This window comes from Pangasianodon hypophthalmus, chromosome 27 (assembly GCF_027358585.1).
Source record: "Pangasianodon hypophthalmus isolate fPanHyp1 chromosome 27, fPanHyp1.pri, whole genome shotgun sequence".
Taxonomy (NCBI): Eukaryota; Metazoa; Chordata; class Actinopteri; order Siluriformes; family Pangasiidae; genus Pangasianodon; species Pangasianodon hypophthalmus.
The window spans coordinates 3132433-3149977 of record NC_069736.1 but is presented as its reverse complement, the minus strand read 5'-3'; the positions used below and the strand labels follow the sequence as shown (position 1 = coordinate 3149977).

Sequence of the window (17545 nt, the reverse complement as noted above, 5' to 3'; positions counted from 1 at the left end):
ATTTTATATACTTTAAAAGACTGAACGCTCTATGAACTATCAAGACAGTTTGAGCAAAATGACAAATTCTACTCAGAAATTTAGCTAAATAATCCAAAACGAGCTAGCTGCTTGCTTGCCAAAATGAATTTGGGCTAGCGTTACGATACTTTAGGTCTTAGCCTTAATTATTTTGTTATGAGATTATCTCCACCACTCACCACAGTTCTGCTTCTTCTGTTCCTCTTCTTTCTCTTCTGGTTCCAGACTGGCTTCACTTTGAAACGTGCGACAATTCAAAAATCAAAATTCAAAATCAACATGCTAGCGACAAGCAATTGCCTGCTTTGCCTGTCCTGCAGCTGATCCGTGTTTTTTCATCTACTTACCTAGCACCAGTGCAAATAATTACGACATAAGTGCTCAATGGTTGCAAATTTAAACCCACGCACAAAAAACATTTATAAATTGATTTCAGATTGTGTGACTTTACGTTCATTGGCTCGTGCTCTGTGTATTGTGTTGTGTGTGACAACGTAATACCCTAAGGCCTGTTACATACTCTATGCAAGCCAAACTCTGTGCAACAACATACAATTCGTGTATGTCCAAAATTTGTAACATGATGCATTGTTCCACATGTACGGATATTGCTCTCTTGCGGGTGGGCAGCTTATGACTCAGATAGTGCGTCAGAATGTACGGTATGTAAGTAAAGACTCACTTCGTATTACGCATTTGCGGTCGCATTTGCATACTTGCGTAGAGTATGTAACAGATCTCTCTTCAAATCAAAAAATAATTAACTAAATCTATTAATTACTAAAAAAATTAGGCTACGAAAATTTTTTACAATTACAATTTTTTACTTTTGTAAAAAATGTAGCTAAAATCCACATAAATCGGTTAATTCATTAGCTAGCTAGCCAGTGTACTACATAATGTAATATTGTAATTAAACATGACTCATTAAATATAAACGCACAGATTTATGATAATATGTAATAATTATATGCATGATTTCTGCACACACACACACACACACACACACACAAAAGCTTTGCCTTAAGCTGTTCTCTCTCTCTCTCTGTCTCGTCTCTGCCAGATCTCTGGCTGGTACTACTTACTCGGGGAAGACCTTGGGCGGACCAAACACCTGCGTGTGGATCCTCCAGGCTGCACACACACCTCTGGTGAGTGTGTGCGCATGTGTGTGTGTCTGTGTGTGTGTGTGTGTGTGTGTGTGTGGGATTGAATGCTTGGGTCTGAGTCGTAGGTTAGCTGAAGGGGACAGAGGCGAGACATGCAGGTCAGTCTGGGGGAAGCAAAGGATTAAAAGGAACATTACAGATTGAGAGATAAGAAAGGGAGAGAGAGAGAGAGAGAGAGAGAGAGAGGGAGAGAGAGCGAGAGGGCTGGACCTGCCACACACACATACACACACACACACACACACATCACAATCCGGCACACACTCTCTCCAAACAGCTTCTGCTCTCTGGTTTGAAGGTATCTGAGATATTTTTGCTGTCAGAAACTGAACTGAGGACTCTTAAACACACACACACACACACACACACACTGTGTGTGACCATCTGAGGGTGCTGAGTGTGTGTGTGTGAGATCCTTCAGACAAACAGAGCTAAGGTGAGTGATTTTTCTGTCTCTCTGTCTGATATTATATGTGGCAGTTGTTGGTAACTCAGCTGAGTCTGTTTATCTCTCAGGTCATCGTTTGCTTCAGTGGATTTTAAATATGTTCATATCATCTCTCACTCCCTTCTTTCTCTCTCCCTCGCTCCCTCTTTCACTCACTGTATATTTGAGAATTTACTGCTATTAACCACAACCAGAATCTGTTATAGCCCAAGTAAATTAAAAGTATTTAGCCAAAATCAAGAGGAATCTGTGTATGTAAGGAATAAAACACTCTGTGTCATGCTGTTATAGGAAAATAATCAACAATGGGGTGATGTGATGAAGTGGAGTTACTGTTACCTCACTGAAGTTGATTTATTTTCCCTATAACTGCACTTCCCGAAGTGTTTTATTCCTCTTACACTACAGCTATTTGCCATGATTCCAATGTTTTATTTAGTAAAGAATGATATATCATACTTTTTATCCATTTATAGTTACATTTAATGGTGGAACGTCCACGAAAAAAGTTAGTTCCTGTTATCGCTGTTATAGCAGTTATGAACAGTCGTTCCCTCACCAGCCTCTCTTTTTTGTCGCTGTTGAAGTGAATAAGACAAAAAAACTCAGCTTATCATGTTCCTGTGTCAGAAAACTTGTAATAGTTACTGTTACTTTATATAAGATAAAAGACATGAGATTAAAAAAGATTAATTTTACAGTTTAAATACAGATTCAAAGTGACAGTAAGAACAATAATAACAAAAATAACAATTAACAACTATATCAATAATAACAATAATGATAATAATAATGTGATTACAAACAGTAAAAATAGCCTCTCTCTCTGTCTGCCTCTCTCTCTCCTTGCTTTCTCTCTCTCTCTCTCTCTCTCTCTCTCAGTTCTTCAGCACAAACTAGGCCATGTCATGTTTTTTTAAATATGATTATTGTGTGTACATGTGTGTGTCTGTGAGATGGACTATTTGTTTTGCTGTCTACTACACAGGAGTGCACAGAGTGTTTTCTCACGAAACAAATATTAATAAATCAGAGTGCATTACTGTTTTATTGTATGGTAATATTCTAACTTAAATCTTAAAACACCACATGCTGATTGTATTGCCATCAGGAACAGATTATTTCAGTGTCTCAGCACAACGAGAGTCAGGAATTAGCACTGCTAAAACACTAGACATCTGAAAGATCAGGAGCAGAGAGACAGAGCGTATCGATTCATGAGTAAAACTTTCCATCTTCAGCACACACAATGTCTTCGAGTTGATTGCTTGATTTAAAGATCTCTGTAGGAGCAGGAGGCTTTCTTCTAACTCACTGCTTCTTGTGTCTTCTGTGGTTTCGTCATTATTGGGCAATAGGTGGCGCCGTGCCTGTAAACATCAGAGAGAGACATATCGGACTCTCTTTCCACTTCTAACGTAACCCTTCGGAAGTTTCTTTTCATTTTGATTGGACACGTGTCGCAGTATGTTCGCACTAGCAAGTGACATTTAACTCATGTCACCTTGTAGAATGTTGTTTGTGGGTGTGGCCTGTCCAGAATTTTTTTTAGTCCCGATAAGAAATGGTACTAAGTATAGACAGCTTCTAAAGCTAACTAGTTAAATATAAAATAAAATAATACACTAAATCAGTGTAACAATTGGTTGTTCGTACTTTGGCTTCATACTAGCTTTGTTGGCAGATTAGCAGAAAAGACTAGCTAACTGCTAGCTACATGCACAGACCAGAGCCACCAGGGATCTCTGCTGCTTCCTCCCAAGCTTTTATTTTGATGGGTGAAACCATGGTTATGAGTTTTTCAAACAGTAAATGGAGGTATTGCAGGTATTGCAAGTCATGATCGGGGAACTGAAGAGCCGTTGGATCGCACACGCCGTAGGAAAGGTCCAAGCAATCGTTCCAGCTGATCGTTTGGATTTGTATCAAACTGTACTTTTTCTTGGTGATGGTGTGGTACCATCAATGGTACATCTTTTGTACCTTCAGTGTATAGAGTGGCTTGCAAAAATATTCACTCCCCTGAAACTGATCAGATTGTCAGTATTTGTATTACAAACTCATTGTCTCTTACAGTGAATTTTTGAGTCAGATTGAATTATTGGTCAGAAAGTATTTCAAAGAAAATGAAAAACTGAAAAATACTGACCAGAATAATCTGTGTAAGTATCATCTATAATCTAAATGAATCTGATGACTTTTAAGGGGGATGAATACTTTTGCAAGGCCCTGTATCTTTAACCTGGGAAGGTGCATGTGATATAGCTTTAATTAGCATAAAATTATTTTCGAAGGTACACTATATTCATGTTTTTAGGTAAAAGATACAGGTACAAAAGATGTAATCTTGATGGCGCCATGCCAGCATTGAGGAAAAGGTATCTTTATTACTGAGCGTGTGTGTCCTATTGTATTGGTGTCCTAGTCTAATGGTGATGGAGAGATTATTCATATATCATTTATAATTGTGGTGGTTATGCAACAGTGATGTTTGAATTAAATCATTGCAGCAGAAGCTCCAATCCTCCACCAGCTTTACGTGTGCTAAAAGAACAAAGTAACCTACTCGTGATTTTGGTCAGTGTGTTACGGGCCACTGGATAATCTGTCTGACACGGCACACACAGTCATGCACTGCAGTCACCACCACACTGTGTGTGTGTGTGTGTGTGTGTGCGTACCTGCTCTGTGTTCAGCTATTCATTGTCCTTTCAGAAGCGAGTGAGATTCCTTCCTCTGCCATTTAATGATTTCTTGATTGAGTTTTTCAGTCATGACTGAGATTAACAGTGAATCAATGTCAGAGAATTGTTTGGCTGTGAATGAGATTCGCTCCTCTTTTGTGTCTTGTTCAGTGAGTCAGTGTTTGAGTCAGTGAATCTTTTAGACCTGAATGAGATTTGCTTTTCTCTTGTTCAGGGACTCAGTGTATCAATCAGTGAATCCTTTTGGCCATGACTGAGATTCATTCCTCTCTTGTTCAGTGAGTCAATATTTGCATCAGTGAATCTTTTCTTTAGACATAAATGAGATTCACTCCTCCAAATATTCAACGAGTCAGTCCCATTGAAGTGTCTGGACACAAGTGAGATTCTCTTCTCTCTTGGTCTTGTTTTCTCATGTCCCTATTTGAACCAGTGAATCTTTTCGATTATGATGGAGATTCATTCCTTTCTTGTTCAGTGAGTCAATGTTTGAGTCTGTGAATCCTTTTGGTCATCACTGATACATAGTCATTCAGTGAATTAACTGAGTCGGTGAATTGAATGATTCTCGTTCTGAATCATTTGCTTGGAACTGGAGATTTCCAGGGTTTCAGTGCATGCAGTAGAATATTTAACATCACTCAAGCTGTTTGTTGTTTGTCTTAATCAGACAGTATATCTGGGCAAACTGCAACTGAACAAATTTGAATGAGTCATTGATCTGAACTTGCATCACTGAAAAGATGATAATTTATATTAGCTTGATGGGTTAACTCAAAATGACTGGGCCTAACAGTAATAAGCTTTCTTTTTTTTACATTTACAATGTTCACTGTTTCATTTTAAACTAAACAAAGCACTGTTTTCTTACATGCACAATTTCTCACAGTGCCTCACACACACACACACACACACGCTGCTCGGGTTGTGTGTAGATGGCTTTACTTCCCCTGGAGCATGCATTTTCAGTAATTCGGCTGTTTGAATAATTTGCGAGTGCATGGCACTGTGTTTAAGAGGCTGCTTAGCATACTTCCCACTTCCCAGAGAGAGATAAGTGCGTCCCCGTACTCTGCAGAAGAGATTTAATCACAACTTTATACGCAGATGGATCAATCTTAATGTGCATAGTCTCTATTATGCTATTATGCAGTGTCTATCTCTCTCTCTCTCTCTCTCTCTCTCTCTCTCTCTGTACATGTGTGTGTCTGGTGTCGATGTGTGTGTATGTGTGTGTATAATCCATTTAACCTTGAGTGAGAGGCTTTCATATCCTGACTCGGGTGTTGTTCAAATATGTGTGTTGATTGTGCGTGAAAATGTCAAGTGGTGGCTCATCTCAGGTTCAGAGATCTCCAGTGTTGCATGAGATAAATCCTGAAGTGGCATAATGTCAGTGACTCAGGCCAAAATACTCCCAGAATGCACCACTGCAGGCCTGGGTAGTAGTCTAAAGGGTAGTTGTGCCTTCCGGGGGGGTGGGGGTAGTCGGAGGAGACGCTGTCTGAAATGCAGACATGACCTTTCCTTTCCTGCGACTTCCCCAGTTCTGGTGCAGGCTGGTGTGTGTGTGTGTGTGCGTGTGTGTGTGTGTGTGTGTGTGTGTGTGTGTGTGTGTGTGTGCTGGTGGATGATTAGTGCCGTCATACAGTATGCCCTGTTTGACTACATTTGGTCTTTTTGTAACAAAGAATCTTGTTTTTTTTCCCCACATCTGGATGTTGGGCAATGTAATTTTGTTCACATAGGTGCACTAAATAAACACAATTGTTCTGTTCTGGTCTTAAAATAAACCCTATTTTCATCTTATTAGTCGCAGTCTGACGGCTTAAAACACTAAATTATCTCAGTGTGTTTCTTATTTTTGCACAGGGGAAAGTTTTTTTCCAGCATCCTAATCACATTTAAGTCACACATACAGGATTATAGTCAGGAGAATTCTGGAAATTCTGCAGATTCTGAAAGTGTAATTTGTCATAAATGACAGAATGTGCTTTAGGATTGGCTTAAAATGCAGTAACAAGGCCAGCCCTTCTACTGTTTGTGTACCGTGCATATGTGTGTGTGTGTGTGTGTGTGAGTGTGGCGTATGCCGTGTTCGTAAGCCCATGATACAGAGCTTGTGTTGAATATGTGTGTTGGAGTCAATTCAAGTTTTTTTTTCTCAGTTTTTCAGTTTTCTTTTCACGCTCAGCGATTATTTTCTCTCGACCACCAGCACACATTTTACACAGAGCTGTAATCACGATCATAATTTCACTGAAGTCCACATCGCAGAAATGTGGCATGGTTCATATATCACAGTACTGAATGTGTACAACATCAATAACTCATTTTTAAGCTCTGTTTTGTTCTCGTTCCATTTTTCCATAAACTGTTCATGCCAGTTAAATATTTTTGATGGCCTGTTGATTTCAGGCTCCAAAAGTTTCATAATATAAGTTTCATAAAAGTCTGCTTTTATAGTTCTTAAAAATAACCTTTAATATGATTTATGATTAAAGGAGCGCATGTAAAAGTATAACGTCCTTTGCAATAGTATAACAATGTTATTGATAATGATCGATACTAATACTAATAATAATAATAATATGATAATAATATGATTTATTTCACCTGCTTATTAAAACTTTTTATCAGGCTCAAAAAAATTAAGTTATATCCCTATTTCTTGAGCACTTTCTCTTTTTGCTCAAAATTCTTTACTGAAAATGTTCACAGTGAACAGATTTCATATAAAAATACAATACTGTAGTTCATCTATTTTATCTAAGAAAATTATAAAACTGAGATGTTCATTATGTTTGTATATTATACACTATTTATATTAAAAAATATAATGTTTTAATTGAACAAACTGATACAAAATGAACATTCTTTTCTAGGAAAAAACATGTTACTTACAGTAATTAGTAGGAAATTGTGCATGTGAACTTTTCTAGTATCTGTGTCTTAACTAAATCAGGTGAGTGGAAGCTTATTTTCCCCTCAAGCACCTGGTGGTTATATAAAAATATATAAATGTATCAAAATATATGTGCAAAAAACCCCAAAACCTTCCAAAAATACAGAGGTCTGGACCTCAGCATTCTCATCACCATTTATGGTCATGATTTTACAGGAAGTGGCTGCTTTTAAAAAGTGAAAATAAATTAATCTTGTGTTTAAAAAAAATTACACATGAAAACACATGAACACGTAAAAAAAAACCCATAATGTGAAGTCTCTAAAACCCAGACGTGTAAATCTGAGTGGTCAGACTTTGATTTTTTTTTTTTTTTACACATAATTCATTTTTCACATGATTTTATGAACATCTTATTTATTTATTTCCACATTTTTAAATACAATTTGTATATTTTCATGAGATTTTTTAAAAATATACTATTCATTTGTTTTCATATGTGATTTTTACACAATTCATTTAGTGTCACATGTGATTTGTTTATATACACAAGTTATTTATTACCACATATTTATATAGGATGTGATTTTATTTAATTCCAGGGCATAACATATTGAAATGCATCTTTACATGCTTTTCATGTGTGATGACACATTACTAATGTATGGAAAGGGATGTGATTTTTTTGGTAAAAGTTGCACAAAGGGGAATTTGATGAAATGATGAGGTAAGAAATCATCACAGGAGTAAGAATAGAAAAAACTGCAAGAGAGATAAAATACCTTTGCTTTGTTTTTTGGCCACGTTCTGTTCTTCCTCCGAGGCTCTCCATCACGGCTTTGTTTGTTTTGCTGTGAAAGGCAGAACAACAGAGTCACAGTGTGAAATGAGTGGAAGTGACCGCTGAGAGTGACTGTGTCCACTCCTCCTGCTCTCTCCAGTGCTTTATGGCCAGTTCGCATGCGCTTAGTGGACGCGCTCCAACTTTTCTCAACTCTTTCTCTTTGCTCGTCCTTTCCTCCTTCTTTCACTCTCTCTCGGTCTTTTCTAAGGGGTGTTCCTTGGCAGGAGTTAGCGTGGCTCGTAATGCTCTGTTGCCAGTTGCTCTGTGTCTCGCGGTTAAATCGCAGTGATTTATGCCTGGCTCTACAATGGCGGCCACACAGGTCACCTCCTGAGGCTGCGGGGAGTCCCGTTTTTCCCCTCCACTTTTGATTAAAGTGGAATTTTTAAGTTCCCATCGGTTGTCCCAGCTACATCATCTACAGCATGTTCCACTCCTGAGCTGTAATAGAGAGAGAACCTCATTATGGCAGACTGCCAAAGAGGGCTGGCGTCCATCTTTTGTGGGAGTTGAATGAGTGTTAATGAAATGAGAAATTGCTAAGGGTGTTATCTTCAAATATGATGACATAAACTAAAGAGAAAAAAAGAAGTTCAAGATGCAAAAATAAAGAAAGAAAGAAAGAAAGAAAGAAAGTGCAAGGCATGTCTTTGAGTTTCAGGATCAAACGAGCCACAAAGAAAAAGAGAGCAAGGAGAGAGTGCTGGAGATAGCGAGTGAGAGAAAAGTGTCTATGAGAGAGATAATGAGTGTGAGAGCTAGCGAGGAAGTGTGTGAGTGAGAGAGAGAGAGAGAGAGAGAGAGAGAGAGAGAGGTAGGGAGTGTGAGGGAGTCTCGCTGCATTGTGTCCCAGGCTGAATGCGGCCCTTTATGAGGAACGCTTAAAAGGACATTGCGGCCGGGCCGAGCCGCTGTCTCCACAGCAACAGCCCAGGAGCGCGCAAAACTCGGAGATAATGGACTGAGAGAGAAAAGAGGAGTGGAGTTCCTTCTCTCCGTGCCGCTTCCTTCACGGAATTCCCTCTGTTTGTGCTCAGACAGAAAGACTGAGAGAGCTACAAACCTACTAAGACCTTAGTGGACAAACTTGTGTTTTTATACTTTGTATGTGTGTCTGTGTGGAGGAGAAGAAGAAGAAAGCACAGATGCAGAGATGTTCTCCAAGGGTACAGTCTCAGCCCGTGACTCTTTTGTCTTTATCCCCTCAGAGGCTGCTCAAGCGAACCATGCTGCTGCTTCCGACACCACCAGCTCTGAGATAATGCAATGCCTAACGGTAAGTGGACACTTTAAAAAAAAAAAAAAAAAAATGTACTTTCCCTTCTGTTTTTATTTGTGTTTGTGTTTCTGTGCTGATGTGGCCTTAGTTTCATACTGTCTGTCTCTCAAACGTGCATGTTTCAGATAATACACCTGAGCATACATGATATACAGTATGTTGTATTCTTACATCCCGGTTTTATGTGCACCAGCAAGTTTTTTTTTAAAGCGAATTTCATTTTCACACTTTAGGTGTGAAACTGCAGAATCCGCTACACACCTTGTCTGACGGGAGTGTAGTGTGCCAGTGTATAACCTCACAATGAGACAATACAATGCCTACATTAAGGGCTTAGATAGATCTGCACTGGTATATCTAAAATGAGCACAATGACAATTAAATTAGGCCCTTTTCACACTTTCACACTCAGGACCAATTCTGGGCTCGTTTGGGGGCGGGGCTCATAATCACAGGTTTGCTTTCACATAGAAGAATTCCTTCCGAACCATGGATCAATTGCGCAGTTGTCTTTACAAAATGATAGCACTAGTTTCATCCACTTGCTGTTTTTAAAATCATTTTTCTGTGGTACCAACACCTAAGAACAGCACTTTTTGGATGCATGGCATGTCATTGTGCATGAATATATCTTATATCTCCTATGAGAAGATTTGTAGCCATGCAGGCCAACATAAGACATGCATTTTTGGGATGTTCTCAGTGCACACACTCGCACCACAAAGGTGAGCTAATTATAGAACTCCAGTCCTCCAGAAAGTCTGGCTTTATATATCAATAACCGTAGAAACCCTTTCCCAACCATCACTGAACTCAAACAGGAAGTAATGTGACAAGCTGAACCAATCACATTACTCAACATAATAGCTGAATTGTAACTCAGCAAACACCTACAGCATGTCATTCATGTCTTCACATGGTAGACACAGATCTGTATTGCTTTTGGTCTCGAGCCACTCGTAGCATCATTAATGCTCCATCTTTAATGCTCCCTAAACCCCCCCCCCCCCCCCCCCCCCCCCCCCCCCCCAGCTTCTAGCATGCTAATAAGCTAGCAAAAGTTGTTGAAGTACCTGCAAGTACTAATCTGAATGCAAAACTATTGGTACCTATTGGTGTGCTTGATTACCTGCATCCACTTCCCTCTGCATAACGCTACCTTTGAAAGTAGGAGGAGTTCTCTGACGATAGTGGTGATGACAGCATTTCCCAGTAAACAGTATCAGAATAATAATGCGTCATGGTTAAAGAGCGTTTGCATTAGTTTGGAACAAATACATTTTTCTTGAATCACGTCAAAGTGATTATCATTAACCTTCCCACCACATTTTATCTTAAACCCATGAAATTGCACTTGGTGTTGCCAAGGCGATAATGATTAATACAATAATAAATATATTGTCCATTTCTGGATTTTTATCTCAGAGATATCAGCCACTGAGCTGTTATTTGCCCACCCTGATAAAGCTAATGTCACTGATTAAAAGTGATGCTTTGACTCGCTTTGTCTTAGTTCAGGCCTTTCCCAGGATTACAGCTGATTTCATTTAGCAATTAACGAACTCCAATTTGTGTATGAATGGGCTTTTTCACTTGCTCGCTCCAATGCCACAGCATGCGAACATGAACTTTGGTAGAGTTCATTGCAAGGAGAGAGAGAGAAAGATTGTGTGTGTGTGTGTGTGTGTGTGTGTCAGAGAAACAAAACGAGTGAAAAACTCTCTAGAGCTTACTTTGTTGTAAAAGTTTCACATCGTCTTTAGAAACTCTTCGTCCTTAAATCTGCCTGCAGAGACTCGTTGAAGCTGATGAGGGAAGCTCAGAGCATGAGTCAGGAGCTGAGGGTCTCCTTTGGCTCGCTCTCCTCCGTTCCACTTCACTTCCTACTTAAAGCTCTTAACTCCACTTGGTACTAGTGTGAGGGAGTGTGTCAGAGAAACCCCACTGGTTTTGTTTCTATTCAACCACCACTGACTGAGTCAATGTGGAACTTCCTAGGTGAGATCAGCTCCACTTAAGCCTGGGTTATACTTGCCTTTATCTACATATATGAATATGCAAGATGGCTGCCGCATCTCTCCTGCGGTCGTTTGGAGCATCACTAGTGCACGTTCTTAGGAATTAATGCTAGCTTATCCATGATAGTGCAACACCAGCATAAACAGTTGGGGTACAGCTCCATGTAACTGACTAAACAATTCACAGTTCTAAACAGTTATTGAGTATTAACATGATTAGTTTGAATTTTAATTGAAATGTTAAATGACTCTTATGTCACCTTCAAATGTACTGAAAGGTCTGTTTTGCATACCAGTGTTCTGGATTTCTCTAGATTTTTCTAGATTAGTAAATACTTTTGAATGTAAGGTCAGACTTTTCAATCTGAGATGAAGCTCATGACAACAATCATGACGACAGCAGACAGTTTTAAGTAAGACAGAGCTTGTTAGTGTGTTTAATGTCGCTGAGCATGAAATTGGTAAACGTTTTATGACTCACAAACCTGAAACCTGTTCTCCCCATGTCTGTGTAGGTTTCCTCTGGGTTCTTCTGTTTCCTTCTATTGAGAAAAAATGTTTTGAGTTTATTCATTTTAAAGAACGTGAAACTTGCACAAGATCGCGGTTATATTACAGATGATTTTTTGGAACATGTTTTACCAACTTGAGGCTTTTCAAACCTGGAATGTTACTCAAACTGAGCAAGAATGTGATGTTCATGTTTAGCTATCTTGCTAAGCTACTGTCAGGATTGTTTAGATTCGCCGGGGGTGGGGCATATCCTGAAGGTGGTTCAACATGACACCAGTCAGACTTCCTGTTTGTCAACATCAAATCATAGCTAAGAAGCTATTTCAATAGAACTCCCACTTCCATCACAAAATCTGCTTACATCCTATTCATTGACATAAAGTGTTTATTTCTCCTCTTTCTTTTTATACTAAAACTCAAAATCCATTTTTTTATTAGCATAGAGAAACAATGTGGATGAATGATTTTCATGGTTTTTTGTTTCGTACAAATGGACCATATGGAGCCATAAATGGATGTTAGGAAATATGAATTAAAATTATAATCAGTTCAATTGGTACTTTAACTAACATTAACTAACATTTAACTCTCACATTCACTTTTTTCTTAAGAATCAAATCAATAAACTTTGATTTTATTCCTTATTTCGCGTGACTGACTGCAGATTTGTTTTTTGCTTTGTTTTGCACCAGCGTTACTTGTAAAAAGCGGTTGAAATGTTTGAAGCACTCACTGTATAACACTGTAGCAGTGTATGTTATGACATTTTAATAGCAGAGGCCTCATGACAATGTTCATTTCAGCTTACACGCTCTTCTAGATGTGACAAGAGACTGTACATGGCCATGAATTAGTCAGAGGCATCCATAGTAATCTGTAGCTAGTCATAAAAGCTAAACAAACCTTGTGATGGAAATTATTAGAGATTGTTATGTTAGCACATGCCATTAATGTCCATCTTATTAGCTAAATCTATTCCTTTACTATTAATCCTAACAGGGAGAGAGATCTGCCAATCAAAATCTAGCTGCACAGTTATGTTCAAGTGGCAGCATTTCAGAGATGGTGAGATCTGAAGTGCTATTTTTTTTCCCCTTGATAATGTTGACCCACAGTTACCCCTCTAAAACCATCAAACCTGATCAGGCTGAAACCAGCCTGACCAGTTAGAGCCAGTCTGACCATGTAGAACCATCCTGACCAGCTAGAACCTGTCTGTAAGTGTCCAAAATTCCAAAATTTCTCTAAAACCTTCAAACCTGACCAGTTTAAACCAGCCTGATTGGTTAGAAGCAGCATGGCTAGCTAGAACCAGTATGACCAGTTAGAACAAGTATGACCAGTTAGAACCAACCTGACTGGTTAGAACCAGCATGACCAGTTAGAACCAACCTGACTGGTTAGAACCAGCATGACCAGTTAGAACCAGTCTGACTGGGTAGAACCAGCATGACCAGTTAGAACCAACCTGACTGGTTAGAACCAGCATGACCTGTTAGAACCAGTCTGACTAGCTAGAACCAGCCTGACTGGTTAGAACCAGCATGACCAGTTAGAACCAGACTGACCAGATAGAACCAGCATGACCCATTAGAAGAAGTCTGACCAGCTAGACCCAGCATGACCAGTTAGAACCAGCCTGACTGGTTAGAACCAGTCTGACCAGGTAAAACCAGTCTGACCTGTTAGAACAGCATGACCAATTAGAACCAGTCTGACTAGCTAGACCCAGCATAACCAGTTAGAACCAGTCTGACTGGTTAGAACCAATATGACCAGGTAAAACCAGTCTGACCTGTTAGAACAGCATGACCAGTTACAATCAGTCTGTAAGTGTCTGAAACCATTAAACCAGACCTGCTGAGATTAATGACCAGCTAACTGGCTGTTTTTTTCAGCAGGATAATCAACTTTAAAATGCTAACACAAGGCAACTTAACAAAGCTAGCTACCATAAATAATTAAAGCAAGGCAACTATATACTTAAGACTTAGCTAAATTCTGGATTCGTAATGTATTCATGCCTATTTTTCTATTTTAATGTCAGTCTTGCTATAATGAGTCAGCCTGTAATGGTTCTCGGTGGCAGCTTGCATGGTTTAGTGAAGTGGAACTTGTCTCTGCTTTGATTTGCTCTTCTATTCAGGTCAGCTTTATAGACTCGCTCCTTTTCACCGGGTCTCTGCTCTACAAAAAACAAGGGTCTGTGGATCGCCCGACTAAAGAAAGGCGAGCTCAAGGCTGTGTCCGATCCCTCCTTCTGCCAGGCTTTTGAGAGCTTCAGGGCTCTTCTTTCATGCCGGGGCTCGTTAAAGGCCACCCTCCTCCCTCGTTTTTCTCTCAATCTTTATGAATAGACAATAAAAAGGAAGAAAAAGAGCACTTGAATAGGGTTTGGTGCCAGTCTGATGCCACTCAATGGGTTTTTATAAGCAGGAAAAAACATGATTTTGTAGGATGCTGATGGTGTGATGTTGTAATCTTAAAATATACGAAAGAATACACTTCAGGGTGTACTGTTCTAGGGAAATAATCAATGATGGTGTGAAATTGATTATCTTCTGATTACAGCACACCCTGAAGTGGTTTATTCCGCTTATACCACCGCAATTTGCCAACAATTACATTTTTTTTAAGATTAAAGACAATGACTTGTCATTGTCAAGTCTTTTTATCCATTTTAGTCACATTTAATGTTCATATTCCTGTTATCACTTACATTATAGCAGCTATAAACAGTCGTTCCCTTATCAGCCTCTCTTTTTTTCTCCCTCTAGAAGTTAATGAGATAAAAAAATGCAGCTAATCAGGTTACAGTGAAACTGTAATGGAAAATGTTATAATGTCTGTTACAAAGCACTGACACTGGAGACTCCTTCCTTAAATGTTAAATAAACATCTCCTTACAGAAATATCAAAGACTATACATTTTTCTTTGTTGAATAACAGCACGATTTAAATTTGTTTATTATTTGTCCTGTTATGTTTTCTGTTAGAACATTAGTCAACATCTTTTGACCAATCAGAAACGAGAATTCAACAGCACTGTGGTATAAAAAAACCTTGGCTTTGTCAAAAGAATAGCTATTTCACTCCTCAAATATAAAAAAAAAAATACGATGTACGACTTGCATGATGCTTAAATATTGCATGTATGCTAGCTTTGTGCATAACGCAGAAAGTTTTTTGTGTAGAATGCATGCAAAAAGCTTTGCAGTTTAGACGCTTAAAATGTAAATGTCACGTTACATGACAACAACGTAATAGATTCAGTATGTTGTTGATTCAGATACAGGGATGCACATTATCAGGCGTGTAGCTGTCCCTGTGATCTTGTTGCTGAGTAAATAGTTCTAGGCAGACGTCCATAAATATTGCAAACACTCCGTATATGCATCTATGCTTCTGTGGAAACTCAATGTTCTCAGTTTTCCCATGTCAATAACAGCATTTTGCTTGTTTTAAAGCTAGTCACAAATCGGCTCCAGAGCGCTGACGGTTTCCAGGTCGCACTCTGTGTTTGAAGTCGGCATGTGAGACTCTTCCTTCTAGTGTCTGGCTGTCAAACACAGGGCTGGATGAGAAGAGTGTGTGTGTGTGTGTGTGTGTGTGTGTGTGTGTGTGGAGGCTTCTGAGCCTCTGCACACAGCAAGTATGAGCAGAGGAGAACAGAGGAACAGAGAGGAAGAGAGAAATGACAAAAATGTGGGACTGTGTAATATTCTGCCGGAGTTAAAAGAGAAGTTTGAATTGTTGTTTGATGAGAGATCAGTCCTGCATATTGGAACATTTCTGGAATATTTCTCCACTAAAATGCAAACAGTATACATTCATTCTGAATACGTAGTAATAGCCCATTTTCATTTTAATGGGTGTGGCCAGTTCAGCAGGTGATCTACTAAGAATGTGGATACAAATAAAGACAGATGGATTTTTGCATAATTAAGATATAATAGGTGAAATATAAACCACGTCTTCCTGTGAGGGATGATCCAGGGTATTTAATCGGGGGTTTTAGATCATACACAATTTAAAGAGTGCGTTCTTTTTCTTTGGGTTGGTGTCATTACAAGTAAATGAAATATCTTTAAAGGAGAAGCTCTGGTGTCTGTGGAATGCTGGGCTCTGTAAAAAACAAAAAACACAACAACAACTCATGAGCGTTCAGTCGATCTAGTCGAGGAAATGTCTCTACTTTCCAGTCAATCACGTTGGTATTTCAGAAATCTCTGTTTTTCTTTCTGAAGCAGAGTGAGCGCTTATACGTATGTTTTAGAGGTGTGGATTTGGAGGAAAAACTGAAGGGAGGGGGTTTAAACTGAAATCTAACAGCTACATTCTGCTAACTTTAACAAAATCACTGAACACACAGGGTTCTCTCTGTCCAAATTCATAATAAAGTAACTTGGAAGGTGATATGTTTGCATGTTAATTATAAATTAATATGTGTTTGTAAACTCTCCATGTTTACTCTGAAAATGATAGCAGCTTTTTTTTTTTTTATTTAAAAAAAAAAACATGTTGAATGTTACACGCAGTTACAAAGGGTTGTATTCGGAGATGAGTTATGAGGAAATAGTGCACACTAATATTTAGACCTACAGCATTATGAGCTCTTCAAATGTTTGGCATGTGTCCATTATACACAGTTTTGAACTTGAGCTGAACTTGAACTTGAACTTTAAAGTCGATTTTTCTTGCACGATATCAGCTTGAGTAAGGAGCAGTATTGAGTAGTAGTAGGAATATTAAATCTATCGAAACTGTCAGACATTTTAATGTAACCTCAATACGAAACCCATAAATTCATGTTTTATCATGTTTATTTTTAAAGAAAAAGCAATCTACAACACCTCTACTTAAGAATTTTACTAATCTGAATAAGCTGAATGGGGAGCTCGGGTGCGTAACCCAACTCTGAATACGTGTAACTTTCCCAAAGTAAATATTGATGTAACTTTTGAACATGAGTAGCTGACTCTGAATACAGCTCTAAGTTAGTAATTGCTACCAGCGTCATTACAATAATCTCTGCCTAGTGTTTTTGCTTGAGAAGAAAAAGTGGGAAACAGTAGGAATAGTCTTTTTGGTCTTCTTTTAGGTGCTAAACCTCAATATGAAACATAGAAATTTATGATTTGTCATGTCTTTAAAGAAAATCAACTCTCAAACACTTCTACTCAAGAATTTTAATAATCTAAATCATCTAAACGGGAGCACAGGAAATGGATTTAAACAGGTGCGTAACCTGACTCTGAATACGCATAACTTTCCCAGCATAAATATTGATGCAACGTCAGTAATTACTCTCAGTTTCATTACATTATCTCCACCCAGTGTTTTTGCTTAGAAGGGAAAAATTGGGAAACAGTAGTAACCACCTGTTTTTATTTTAGGTGCTAAAAGCCACTTGCTAGAGAGTTTTTAATACCAAAATAGTATTTAAGCTTTTGCAAAGCATTAGTAGATAATAGATTAGCCCAAAGAGTGACGGGAAGCTTCGTTTGCCTAACGAGGTTAGGCGTGTTGTCTGCATGGGGCTTGAGGGCAGGCCGGAGGGGTGTGTGTGTGTGTGTTGGCGGTGCAGGGGCCACTTCCTGCTATTCTTTTCCCAAATTGGGCTCGCATTAGCACTTTGGCCAA

At 38.8% G+C, this 17545-nt stretch overlaps 1 protein-coding gene across 1 annotated transcript in view; it reads left to right on the top strand.

The window, feature by feature from the left end:
* Positions 1-8932: 8932 nt before the first annotated feature.
* rgs3a (regulator of G protein signaling 3a) overlaps positions 8933-17545 on the top strand; it is a 129154-nt gene continuing 120541 nt past the window's right edge. The window contains exons 1-2 of the mRNA XM_026921592.3: positions 8933-9368; positions 12902-12967. Coding sequence (XP_026777393.3) covers positions 9246-9368; positions 12902-12967 — 189 coding nt within the window. The 5' untranslated portion in view covers positions 8933-9245. The remainder of the gene's footprint in view (positions 9369-12901; positions 12968-17545) is intronic.